Source organism: Gavia stellata, chromosome 13, assembly GCF_030936135.1.
Source record: "Gavia stellata isolate bGavSte3 chromosome 13, bGavSte3.hap2, whole genome shotgun sequence".
In the NCBI taxonomy this organism is placed as follows: Eukaryota; Metazoa; Chordata; class Aves; order Gaviiformes; family Gaviidae; genus Gavia; species Gavia stellata.
In genome coordinates this window covers 13147447-13161939 of record NC_082606.1, presented here as the reverse complement: position 1 = coordinate 13161939, position 14493 = coordinate 13147447, and the positions used below count along the sequence as shown (strand labels likewise).

Below are 14493 nucleotides of genomic sequence, written 5' to 3'. Positions count from 1 at the left end.
TCCAAGCAGCTCTCCAGCACATCCAGATTATTTCATTTACATACTCTTACACTACTCTTTTCCTTCTACAAAATCATCTGCTTGAAATTAAAAAGCATTTACTTAACGGGATTTCTCCCTCACCAGGAGACTCCTAAGATTTGAGCCAGTTTCCACAACTAGTATCCCTGCTTTCCAGAGCTGTGCTGCAATACTCTTGCTGACTGAACAGCTAAAATCCTCTGAAAATTCTGCCACCTCTAACAGTCTATGTTTGGAAGAGATTTTTCCTTTCTTAATCTGTGATTGTCACCCATCCTTTTCTGAAGCATGGATACAGCTTTGATGACAACCTACTCATATGAGTCAATAAAGCATTTTTATATCAAGCAGACTGCAAACCCTCACATCCCACTCTTCTGAAACATTCTTAAGAAGAAAATTAACAGAAACCTATTTTATTTCTGAATGTTTTCCTTGCTTAACTTCGTGAGGTTTTTGTTTTGTTTTTAAAATTGTGTTGACATTTAGTCCTTTCAATACCAGCAGCATTTCTTTCTACACCAGCAGAATTACCATTTAAAATATCATACCTGAATCTGGTCTTCAATTATTTTACTACTGTACATATCTGCTATTTCTTGCAGAATCACTCCCAATTGGCAGAATGACTAAGAAAAGCAGCAGGCTGGCATTTAGAAGCAACTTTCTGACATAAAAAAACCCAGAAGACACCCACCAACTAACAAATGAGTAGTAAGTCTTTTGTTCAGGTATTTTGGCAGAATCTTATGAGGACGCTGCACTGATGCTGCATAGAGCAGGGCTGTTAAGTATTATTTCTCTCTACAGATACTAAAAGAATTTCATAAATGAAGAAAGGCTGTTGGGTAATTAAACATGATACATAATGCAGTAGCTTACTAATCTCCAATAAGCTAGTCCATTGTCAGAGAAGTTCCCTTGAGATCTCGAGGGGAGACAATCCACTGTAAATACCAGCTCATTTCCCTCTATCTATCCAAATGGCATCGCCAAGATCTTTTTTCTTGCTGGTTGCTCCAAGCACATTCAGTTGTTCCAGCAGTTAGCACACCTAGCTCAAACATCATGTTTCATCAGCATTTTGCATAATGCCACTGCACTCTGCTTCTCTCACTTTGTTTTCTTGCAAGACCCTGTGCACCTACTGCTTACATGGTCACTAGAAGCTTCTCATGCAGCACTGGGTGTGAAACACCCCCAAACGACGTAAGGCCTGTTCTATTGAAATACATGCCTGCCCATTGTCCATTTCTTCTTCGATCTCTAGATGAAAAAAATTTTCTAGCCACCAAGTTGCTAACTCACAAGGAAGACCTAATCTGAAAGCCTCTAGATTCTACTTCTACCTTAAAAAAAAAAAAATTAAACAAATGTCCTCCACCTTCCCCACCCTTAATGCCCTTTCCAGCCTCACTCCATCCTCCCCCTCTTTGCAACAAATTATGCTGGGCACTAACCAACACTCTCTGTGCTCTGGAGCTGGCAAATCCTCTTCTGTTCTACTCTTCTCATTCCATTTTCCATGGCTGAATGCTCTGGGAAGGACCATACATGCTCTTCCGTTCCGTGAAATACCTGACACAACTTTGGAAGCTGCTAGAATAAATACTGATCCTTTCCATTTACTGCTATCCAGCTACCACAGCAATCTGCTCTTAGAATGCATGCGTACCTGCCTCCTATGTTTACAGCTGTAAAATGATGATATCCAAATCAATATTTTTGCTCTTTTATCTCTATTTTCCTTTTCTCCATAGTGTTCTGCTTTTTCTTCTCAGTATCATATAGTTTGAAAACTGCCAGTGCTAAATGTACAAGACAAAATAACTTAATCGCTTTTATTACAGTTATGAAGCATTTACACCTTTTATGGCACCAATTTCTGTAGAAAAAATAAGCCATTTCATAAACACAAGCATAATTTTATCCATATGGTGACTGCTTTATGATTTCCTTATTACTATACCTGGTGAAAAGATAAGTTGTTTTTCCAGGATTGTGACTAGCCTGTACATGAGGGTACATGAAACCAGTTTATGCTGTCTGCCCAGAATGTGTTTCATATCAGACTCAGTGCTGATATATACAGGGATTTTTGATTCAGCTGATGAATACATAAAAGCAGCCAGATGGCAAGCAGACAAAAAATTTGCTTTTCTCTCAGGTTCATTAAGAGTATCCAAGTCCCTGCACTCTTCCTATTTATTTTTCCCAAAACACACACACAGAAATTATCTAATAAATCCCGAAATAAATGGATAAGATGTAAACATATAAAAATAGCTATTTAATTCTAGTAACTGGCCTTTTAAAGTCAAACAGAATTTTTGAGAAAAACACCATAACCAAACATTTTCATAGTTAAGATGATGCTACATATTTGAACCTATTATATAATTTCTCTTGATTTTCTATAGGTTTCATGTGTTTCTTTTTCCAAGCCCACTGTAAGAACAAGTCTGACACAAAACTGTACGGACAAATACTCTCCCCTCTGAACTGTCAACCTTCGAGGCCTTTCCCGAGTTTACCAGAAGATGGTGCACTAGTCCCAGCTTTAATAAAGAGAGTTGTGTACTTAGTGTAACTTTTGAGACTTCTACATGTCAAAGGAATATATTTTGTCGCAAATTTTTAAAATGTCTTATTAGCAGGTAAAAAAAAAAAAAAGAAGTCTTAATTTTCCTAAGGATAACACAGGGGATTTAACTTTATCAGGGACGCAATAAGGAAAAGCACAAACCTAGCACAGATTTGCTAATCAATTACTGAGAAGGGCTTAAGATACTTCTTAAAAGCATATACAGGTAAATATCATGGAATACAACGCTCAAATGCCTCCCTCCAGTTCCAAGTACGTAATAAAAAAATTACATGAATGGAAATTAGTTGTGGCTATGGGTATCTGAAATGCAATTACAACAAATTTATTCATTAATGTAAACAATACAAATTATCATGCAAGCCCTTTGTTTCTAGGAAAATAAGTATTTCTTCTTTGGGGTGCTGAATTAATGTTTCCAGGACAACATACACTTGCATTTGAAACATCCTTGACTGTCTTTTTTATACAGGATCTGATGACACTTTCAATTAAAAACATACACTGAGGGAAGCAATTTTGTTTCAAAATAGGCAGATACAATTATAAATGTAGAATATCATTGTGTTTACACTACTGCAATTGCTAGTATAATGTTGTCTTTTGATCTAGTTGAACAGGCTGCACAGAGAGAAAATACAGATGACAGAGGCTGAAGAACTCAGAACCACAACTTCCTTCCAGTAAAGTCTTCTTTCATTTCTTCAAGCTATTAAGCAATTCTGTAATTTTTAGCTTCTGCAGAAGACACACACCTTCAACTGGAAACGGAAATCGCCCAACCAGTTACACACAGTGGTTTCTTTCTGCTTAGATATTTGCTTTAAATATAACCTAGATGGAACAAATTATGATGGTTTTCAGGCAATCTAGCTGCTTGGACTTGCCACAGAGCAAAGGTCAAGTCGTATCATAGAAAACGTAAAAGAAAGTAACTCTTTGCATATCAAAAGTTAAAAGGCCACATGCAGTAAGCTGTAAATGAAGGCATGTTTTAGATATCCTCACTCGTGGATAGCTATGCAGGTTATTACACTATATTAGATCTATTAACTGTCTTTGTAAAGCAGCAATGAAAGCAAAATATTATTCTTCCACCCTCAGACTTACTACATTTGAAGTTTCTCTGGAGGAAGGATCGAAGGAGGAGGTAGTCCCTACTTTTAGCTGTCAGAGCTAGAAAGAAGCAGCTCACAGAGCAGGAGTAATAACAAAATTAAATCCTACTAATAGGCCCACCAACTGCTATGGCTAAGTAAGGGTATTCATACTGCAGGGGTTTTTGTGTTTGTTTGTTTGGTTTTTTTTTTTTAAGAGTTCATACTTTGTTGATGATACAAGGTGTGTTTGTGTACAAAAGAGGAAGGAGGAAAGAAAACAGATAAAGCGAGATCATGTGCATAGCGCAGATAGCAACTGAAAAACATTATACTCCATTACATTACCATGTAGCCAACTATGGAGCATACTAGTATTTCTGGACCAAATTGTGGTGGTCACAAATGAAGTCAATACTAATTTCATTTACAGATTACAGCATTAGTTGATCTGTTGTACAGTTCAACTAGGATGTCTGATGACTGGTTTTACAGTAATTTTTCTCTTAAGCGAGGTATGTTTTACCCATCTAGCCCACACCACACACATTCACTAATGACGTTAAGAAAAAAATACAAATAAATGTGTGTGTTAGTATTCCTTATTGAGGAATGTACGTTACATCTGTGGTACAGCCAAACAGACAACTGTGGGGATTTCTAAAAACAGGTAAGAAGGTCAAACACTTTGTTTCTTTATTGAATGAATCCATCTATGACTTCCATGGCAATTATTTAAAGCACTCACCCACAGAGGGCGTATACCTTGGTCCTCTACACCTATCAAGAAATGAAACACTCAATGCATACCTCAAACAGCGACTTCCATATATCACCCTGTTTTGCATACTACAAAAGCTTCCTCTTTGAACTAATACACATACAGGAACTTGAGCAAAGACCTACCTGATTCTTAAATGTTTTTATTCCTTCTTAAGAAGAGAGAGAATTTTTAAAAAACACATTCTAGTACATATACACAACCCCTACAAGTTTTGTTATATTAATTCCATGCCTCCCTGAAATCAGTATAAAAACATTTCCATAACCTCAAACTAATTTTCTTCTACATCTACTTTGTACGACATGGTACTGTAGCATTAAAATTACGGCTAAGAGTTTGGCAATGGGGCAATGAACAGAACTGCAAGTCATTATGACTAGTATTTTGCTGTGAATTTCTGCTTTTGGCAGTAGGGCGGATACTGCAGTCTTTAAGTCAAATTCTGTTTTCTGACCATAGCATGTTTCATTCAAAGCACTTCACAAGAGGAAAAATAAACACAGTAAAAGCAGTATAATGCTAACATACCATTGAATAATGCCAACAGCACTGGCAGCCTAATGCTAACAGTACTTGAAAAAAATATTCAGGCTTTACTGAATTATAAAAGAAGTCATACAGCAGCAGGAAGAGATACATCATTAAATGAAACATTCTTAACAGCTTTAATAAAAAAACAGCTTTCCCTTTGTTTTGATGTAGTGAATCGGTGATTTATTACAAGTAGATGACTTTGCTTTTCTTTGGCAGACTGATAAGATTTTCCTGTTACTACCAGGGATTACAACTAATCTGTATTTTCTGCATTTACTTCCTTGTTTGTGCAGCAGCTGCATCAAGTCTGGTAAAGGATGGTGTTTATTAGTTACCTACCTACTGCAAATACATTTATGTCAATTAAAGAGATGGCACACAACAGGAAATCAAGAATGAGAAAGTTTTGCTAAAATTGAAAGCTTAAACACATTTACTTACACTTAAGAAGTTTTTCAAACTTGTGTGGCTTTCTGACCTCTCAGCTTAACTGTTTGCATCCACAGTTACGCCCATTTGCCCTCTATACATCACACAGTGTAATATTGTGTTGAAATAAACTGCATCTGTTAATGCATTGTGTTGACACTACAAGAATTTTGCAATTAAAAAATCCACCTATTCTACAATACTGAAACAGGAAGACGAAGAACGCCAGCTTTGCACAAACACTTTGCTGTTCACAATCCGCGTAACAACCTAGTGGGGTGATAAGGTGGGCGTTCCTCGCTTAGACCTCACAACATGCATCAGTCCTTTCCAAAGATGAAACACAGTTCTGTGCCGAAGGCCGATGAAGCACTCGAGCCCACAGTTACTAGCAGTCCACCGCTCGTCTACCAGAACAGATTGGTCTCATGCCAAATACCATACAAAAGAGTGAAATGATAAGAAAGCGCCTTGAAAACCAAAGAGTTCTAAAGAACAGCTGTAACCATAAAGCAGGATGGCAGGCAGCTCTGCCTTGTGATTGCACCGTTTAACGTATGCTCCTTTAGACAATGCTGACTGGATTGCTACAGAGCTCTGGTCCTCACAGTCTATTTTTGGTGCTGTATCCTATCGACTTTTCCACCTGAGTCTGTAGATTCTGTTTGCCACCAGCTAGTAATAACAGTGTCTGTGCGGAATTCCCACTCACTTCAGCATGGAATTCTGTTTTAAAAATCAATTGCTGTGATGAAGTCCCAAGTTTAAGAGCTATCATCTCCTGCCCCTGCTTCAGCAACATTTGGGGTCAGTGAAGTCAGCAAGTCTGGTTGAGTGAGGGCTAAGTGAGTTTGAACTTAAAGAAATTATGTTTTCCAATTTACTCAAAAAGAAAAAGAAAATACACAAATGAAAAAAGCTCTTTCACAGCTTTTGGCTGGGCTGCCACTATCATGGTCTGCAAGACTACAGGAATCCCGATGATTCATAGTGCTCAGGATTAAAAACCGCCAGACCACTTCAAGTTTGGAGTTACAGAAGACAAACAAGTTATTTTGCCATTTTCTTGTAAGGAAACAACCAGATGAATCAAATTCCAGTAAGAGAACAGCCCTTACTCAAAGCAAGAGGTATTTTGATAGAAGTGGGTAAGGAACAGTCTCCCATAATAATATTATTAGCCTTTATTTTTCTGCAGTAGCATAATTAAGAGATAGCTTTCAGTGGAGTGGATCCTACCTAACAACATAATGTTAGTATGTTAACAAATTTAAAGAAAAACTGCAAATGTTTTTAGGTGAGTCTGTTGAAAGACAATGCATGCTTATGTATATGACCTGATTTCCTTTTTTTCAAAATGGAAAGACAATTCTTAAGTATTTACTGTTATTTATGCATGTACTGAAAATCCACAGACTTTTGCTTGAAGAGTTTACAGACTATGCATCCTTACTGTTATTAGTAAGGCTCCTCTTTTTTTTAAAAAATCATCCCTATGGTGCATTTATTACAATACCATCAGTATAAATAAAGCAAAGCAGAACAGGGAAGAGGGAGAAGGAAGACAAACATTACAAGTGGGGCCATTTTTTCTTAATTTCTGAGTTTAAACCACCAGCCTACTTATATTCTGATCTACTCATTTTACGTGCGTAACTTTCTAGAACACAGTGCAGGTGTACTAATAAATAGTATTAATAGTAGAAATAAATTAGGCCAAGAAAATTTCAGGTTTTTCTGATGTCTTTGTTTTGGTAGGCGAGACAGAAAGACAGAGATTTGGCAAGAAGAAAAGATGTGTCAGCAAGGGAAAGAAGGAAGGAGTTTCAGTAGAAAACAGGGAGGAGGGTGTGAGAGACAGAAAGTAATACCAGAGTCTAGTATAGTCCAGATCGAATGTTTCAAGTTGAACAGACTGGTTTTCTTACTGCTTGACAACTAGTGAAATTGGAAGCACATTTATCTGAATTTTAACAGACATGCACAAGCACTTTTTAAACCTTATAGAAACACAGTCACAAATAGCTTTGTCTTAGAAAAGAAGTCTAAATTATTTATACAGAACACTTTTTGGGGAACGTTTTGTATGTGGTGAAATATTAGCCAAGAGCAGCAGAAACGGTATCGTCACCCAGGACAGGCGCACACTTGCAAGCCCAGCGTCAAGGCACAGCTGCGGTGGCAGGCCCAGCACCATACGCGGCCCAACTCTGGCCCTTGCTGTCACTGGCTGCTACGCAACCTGGCCGCTTCATCGGGAGCCACAGACCACACACGCACAAGCCAGGACACCTGCCTGACGCATCCCAGAGAGTACAGACACGCAGCCTGAAGAGCAGAGGCCTGCTGCGAACAAGGGGGCTGAACGGGAGGGCCATGGCCATGTCCCACAGCACCTGTGTGACGCATCAGGCCAAACCTTGGAAGTCATAAATGAAGAGAAAACCAAAGCCAAACCACAACTTCTGTGCATGCTCCCGTTGCTAACAAATGAGGGGTTTTTGTTAAATTACTTTTCTAGCTCGGCAGCATCCGCCAGTACATCATCCATGTCCTTAAGTCCAGACAAATCATTTCCTCGCTTGCTAACACAGCTCCACACCAATTAAAGCTCCGCCATCCCCTACACCCGAGTTACCACTTCCTCTCAACTCCCTCATTTGCCACACAGACAAATCCTTTACTTTACACACTGCTGAACATCTAGGCAGCACACCACCATAGAAAGGCAGCTCAACTCCTCTAACCACACACCTGGAAATCGGGCATTGACACAAAACCCGGAGTGGGAGGTTTGCTTTGCTTGTACCTGTTTTTTTGGCAAGAGACAAGCCTTCTCCCCGCTGCAATCATCAGCACTGCGGAGGGCTCACAGGCTGCAGGTGGCCCCACAGGTGGTATGACAGCGATACCCTCCTCAGCTCCCGGGACATGAGGGAGCTGCCTCCGCCAGGCTCCTCAGCGGCGGCCGGGGGGAAATGGAGGTGAGGCCCTAAGAAAAGACCCCCGCCCCTGCGGGCGGCCCGGCCCCCCCTCCAATGAGAGGCCGCCTCGGGGGACGGCAACGGCGGGAGAGCCGGGCGGCCGCCTCGGGCTCCCCTAGAGCCGCGGCCGGCAGCGGGCACTGCCGCTCACGGGCTGAGGGGCGGCTTTTCACTCCTCATGGCTCAATTTGCCACCGGCCCCGGGCTCTCCGTGCTGTATGAGGGGCCCTTAGAGGGGCTGTACCTCCCTCATGAGGCCTGCAGGAGGACACTGCATCCCCATTAACAGCTCGGGCCAGAACATACACCTAACAAGGTTATCTCAAAGTAAAAGCTAATTAAACCAAAATCCTTTGGTCATCAGGTCAAGGTAGAGCATAAATAGGGTTGGTACTGCCTCCATGAAGTAGGCTGTAAAGGTGTGTGATCTTTGATCGGGGCGAGGCACCACAGGAGAGCAGCTCTTTTGTCTGCTCGCTCTTTGGACTTCCTTCGAAGGGTGCAATTAGCGGCGATGGCCATTTCATGATGGGAGATTGCTTTCAGCAAACAATCAGCCCACTCTCTATTCACATCAGCACCTGCAGGTCAATAGTTACTTAGTACAACGGCAGTGCCTCGAGTCCACTTCCTCGCTCATGTTTTTTTATTTCCATTTCAGTTACAGTTTTAGGTGATCTCGTTACCTTGTGTGCTCGCCGTATGGCAGGGATGTGCTGTAGAGTGAAGACTTCGGACAGCTAATTAAAACTGTGCTGAGTAGCATGGCCATGTTTGTTTAATGTGAAAGCTTTTTTGGGAAATATCCAACATCAAAGAGTATCCAGATCCAGTGAATCATTCCCAATGCTCTTGTTTGTTTACTACAGATAGTCCTAGAGACAATAACCTTCTGCACTGAGACAGATGACAACTGCAGGATGAATAATTTCCTTTAATGATTGCATCAGGCTCCTCTTAAGTTACTATTTTCTACAACTAGTAACACCTTGCAGTACAGAAATGGGGGGGGTAGGGGACATAAGACAGAAATGCTGACAGCAGGGCTATCAAATACAAAGAAAGCCAAATGAAAAACTCAACACAGCTCTTGGATAACCGCAGATTTGTATTGTTGTGGTTAAGGCCTTTAAGAACTACTATAAGAACAAAAATTAGTAATTAATAATTGCATGTGTACTGCAGAAAGCAACCTTCTATTCCTCCAGAAAACTATTTACAAATACAGGTACTTAAGTTATCAGCCACTTGCAGTTAGAAAAGCTTGACTATGGATTCTAATGATGCATTACTAATGGTGATTAGAACAATTAAAAAACATTTCTAATGGTTTCTAATCTGTATTTGAAAATCTAACAAGTGAGCGAACATTTTAATTAAACTGTGTAATTAATATGAAAGTTGGAACCGATATAGTTCCGTGGAAAAGTACTAGACAGAGTAAGAAAAGATAGGGATTGTTTAAAACAAAACAAAACCCCAACCCCGAAACCAGGAACAGAATGGAGTAGGAGACAAAATGGAGAGAACAGAATGGAGATAAGGAAGAAAGTTGTTCCATTATTTCAACAGCCTCTAAAGTGTCCATGGAGTAAGAAGTCATGGGTTTGCATAACATAGGATGTGGAAGTCTTACTGTTCTCATAAAAGTCAGCTTATAAAATTCAGCCAATTAAATCTTTACTGTCTTAACGCTGATGTTTGTAGAACACGGAAATAATTTGTATATTGCTTTATAGATTCACGTTGAGTAGTTGGGGTGAGGGGAGATACAGTAATTGCTGTTGGCATGCTCTGCTTGCAAGAAAAAAAAAAAAACCATTCATCTGTGCAGGAGACAGAGTATTTTTAGGGACAGCCTGAGAACACACAAAATTGTCCCAAGAACTTTAACAATACTCAATCTTTTTGAAGTGCAGACAAATATTTTGATTTCTCATATTATGTGAAAATGCTCCCCACAAATCTATACTAAAGAAAGAGTAGCTAACAAAACAGAACATTATTACCTTTGCTATATACTTCAGCACAGGATGAGAGAAGCAACAATCTGTGACTGACGGCAATCACACTGCTTCATGTGCTACTGGAAGACACCACTGAAAAGTAGCTAAGTACAAAAATTACATAAAAATGACTTACACTTCTTTCCATAATGTGCTGAGTCATCCTTACTTGATAAACAAATATATTTACACTGCATCTTCACACAAGTATGGGATAAAATAACATTTTAACTTTTTTTTTTCCCCTAAGCATCAATAAATCTGAAGAAAACAAAGCTTCTGAAGCCAAGCTACCTTGAAATTCCAAAGACAGTTTTACTAACTTAAGTTTTGTCTTTGCTGCAGCAGAGTAACCTAAAGCACTTCACTATTACTCACTTACGGGGACTTTTTCCAATTAGCAGTTGTTTCACTTTTGCTTTCTTCCTCTGAGAAAGTAATATGCATTCCCAACATCCATTGTAAAAGAAACTGTATAATATATTGTGAAACTGCTTGGAAGGGGACACTTACAGAAAATATCCACAAAAGACTGTTCTACCACTGGATGCGTATACCGCCTCATTAATTTAACCGGGGTCTGCCCATTACATTCCTTCCCTGGCCAACCCGTAAGAAAACACAGATGCTTAAAGAGGAACCGTCTCTTCATAGAGTCATTCCTAATTTTAATCTGGTATTTTCTCTTTATTAAAGCAGATGTCCCTAATTCCACGTATCTAAAAATGTTTAAAAATATTGTTAACTGTGCAGTACAATTGAGCCTGCACATGACCTGCCTTGCACAAAAAGAAGAAATTAACGTTATGTAATTAGTTTTGGATAATATAAGTTTTCTAATTCTAGTAAGTTTTTCTAAATTAAAAAACGAACAATATTTAAATACAACAGAAATGATCTCATTTCCAATTCCCTTTTAGCCACGCTTAATTCTTACGTTCTAAGCCTGTGATCTCAAATGTACCCTCAAATAACCTATTGGACTCCTCAGTTGGTTAAGGTGAGCACATGTGTAAGTTTTAGTATTAGCAGTAAAACATTAGTTTTGACTTAAATTGTCATCACATCTAATGTAGAAAATGAATGCAAGTATACTTTATGACCACATATGTTGCCATACAAAGACATCCTCTGGATATGATGACTATTTGGTCCGTACACAGCATTGAAATACATTATAGAGAGGGAGCAGACCAGGAATCCCAGTTTAGAAGGGCTTTTCGGTAATCTCCATTTATGGAACTTACATGGAATATTGTAAAAATTTAAAATGTTTTATTAGAAACATATAAAATGACAATATTAAGGTATTTCGAGAAAAACAAAATTCTACAAAAAGTGTGAAGGCTTTTCCATCTATAATTACCATCTGAATATTCAACATTTGACATCAAATGCCTACTGAAAATGAATATTTGAGACAGATTTTTGGACTGTGTGGATGTTGTATGCCAACTTCTAAGGCAACATGAAACTCCTCCATCCAGAGTCCAAAAAATGTAGGGAGACCCTAAAAATGTAGCAGAAGCATTTCCGCACACTGATTTCAGTAGTCAAGTTTGTGCAGAAGTGATTCCACTAGATTCACAGGGTACCTTTTTGAGGCAACAAACTTGTCACTTCGTAAGCTTTCTGACATTTTCCAGCTCTTCTATAGGTTTCCATTTCTGATGAATTGTTAATAGCTGGAAGAAATTAAAAGGCAAATATGAAAGAAATTAGCAAAATCCCAGTACACATTTACTCCACTCCCATCCTCCCCATATCACACATCCACTTAGCGGTGAAGAAGGATTTCTAGCAGCTTTACATTCTCCTTTCAGAAGTAAGCAAAAAGAGCAACTGATGACATATTTAATGATTTGTTGAACAAAACAGCTTGGATATTAAATAATAATGCCAAATAATTTTATTTTTCCCTTATCCTAGATGCTCTACTAAACTAAGATTTTTTTCCTTCAGGCTGCAGTACTCAAAAACCTTCTTAGTCAATTCCGTAATTCAGGAACAAGGCAAAGGTAAAGAGCGTTTACTCTATACTCCAGATTTCCACTGCTATCAATGGATGTCGGGGGTGGAACACCAACCAGAAGTACGCTGTAAATTCAGGATCAGACCTAGAATGTAATAGCTAAATCCCTATCATTAAGTAATACAGGGAAGATATTTTACATAAAGTAATGAATTAAGCAGTTATTTCCACTTTTAAATAGATGTATGTCAGCTTTATGTTTGTTTCCTCATTAATATTTTGCTAGTTCTAACATATTTAAATAAAGTTGTTGTGTTGGAAATGTATGCTATTTGTACTGACTATATTATTTGTACATATTACCTTCTGAGGCTTCGTAGGATCGACCGTTTCCCACGGTTCTGGATTGCCACTCTTGTTAATGCTTTAAGAGAAGATAAACCAAAACAGGTACTATGTTTTAGGGTGTGATCTTGCATACATTTTTCTTATATGAGTAGTCTATCATCAGTAGAACTATTTATGTAAGTAGTTCCCTGAAACACAAGTTTGCAGGTTTGGGCATTTCTGTTTTAAATTCTGGGTAGGAATCAGTGATGGCTTGCTTTATTCACAGCTTCCAAAGCACCAAACAAGCCAACATTGCTCAAGTATAATGTGTTATCGTAAGGGAAGCAAGCTGAAAAATCAAAACTGAATAGAAACACAGAGAAAAAGTAAGGGGATTCTTACCCAGACAGCTAAAATGCCTATTCCAATCACTTTAAAGTAAATATAAAAATTCCCAAAAGCTTGAAGAGTATAGGACTTAGCTCCAATTATTAGCCAAGCCATTAAAATATTAACCTATTGTAAGTTCATATTATCAAGTGCTGTTCTTTATATGCAAGTCAGTAGCCTAGTAGCAACATATCTGCATGTCATCTACCTATCTGGTTATTTGAAATTCTTCATAGCAACATTTAAAACCTTTTACACCTAAAGCAAAGAAAAAAATATAATCAATTAAATCAAAAGTTAGGAAATAATTTGGACTATGCTCCAAGTTAATTAATTTTTTCAGTATTTACAATCTGCAGATATCTTAGTCACTACTAGTAATCTGGAACATCCACATGGATTTTCTTTTTTTTGGTGCAAAACATGATGGTCAAATGCCCCTGTTGAACAAAGAAGGTTAGGGTAAACTCCAAGTAATAAGTACTTTGCTTACATCACATCGGATTTGCTGAATAGGGAATAGGCAGAAAAAGAGAGCGCCCCAACTGCTGCAAAGGACACTACTCCCACCAGGGGAATGAGCTGAAAGACATAAAACGGAAAAAAGAGTTTAAGAACTTGTGTCCTGGCTACAGAGCCATGAATAGGGGGAGTGAGAGTTTCAAGGAATTACGGTGTGACTACCTGTTAAGGTGCGTTACCTCTATATTACTGTTCACACCACCTCACTTTCAATGCACAAATTTCAACTCGCACGCCTCCCTTGCTATCACAATTTCCTCTGTAAGGAGGAACGGCAACCCCCGTGCACCTGCGTGGGCCAGCCGGCATCCCCTCGCCGAAGGGGGTTATCACAGAACCAACGTCTCTGGCAAACTTACTTCTTTTTTTGCTTTTAGTATCTGGAAGAAGCTCGTGTTCATCCTCGCTGTGGCTGCAGACCTGGAACAAACGGTTCCCTGTTACCGCACCCCGGGCCGGGACCCCCGCCCAGGCTGTGGGACCCGGGCTCGGCCGCCAGCCCCGGGGGAGGAGGGACGATGCCTCCGTTACCTGGCAGAGCGGAGAAGGACCGGCAGCGCAGCCGAAGGGCACCAGCGCCGGGGGAGCGTGCTCTCCGCGTTATATACGCCCAGCAACGCCCGTGAACGTTGCCTGTTCCCCAGGTCACGTAGGCGGGACAGCCGCCCGCCGCGCAGCGACCCTCAGCCCGCGCCCTGCGGGCAGGGCAGGCAGGCAGGGCGGGCGCCCCCCGGCGGCCGGCGCGGGCGAGGCGCCCGCGGGCGAGCAGCACCTCCCTCTGGCCCGCGGCGGGCAGGCGCAGAGGAGCGCGCAGAGGAG

At 39.9% G+C, this 14493-nt stretch overlaps 1 protein-coding gene across 1 annotated transcript; it reads right to left on the bottom strand.

Moving 5' to 3' along the window:
* Positions 1-12051: 12051 nt before the first annotated feature.
* On the bottom strand, positions 12052-14223 carry C13H15orf48 (chromosome 13 C15orf48 homolog). The gene is made up of 5 exons (XM_059824184.1): positions 14206-14223; positions 14034-14094; positions 13646-13734; positions 12796-12856; positions 12052-12145 (listed from the first exon to the last, which is right to left on the bottom strand). Exons 2-5 carry the CDS (start codon positions 14073-14075, stop codon positions 12077-12079), a joined length of 261 nt encoding a protein of 86 aa, XP_059680167.1. The 5' UTR covers positions 14076-14094; positions 14206-14223; the 3' UTR covers positions 12052-12076.
* Between the last annotated feature and the right edge of the window lie 270 nt (positions 14224-14493).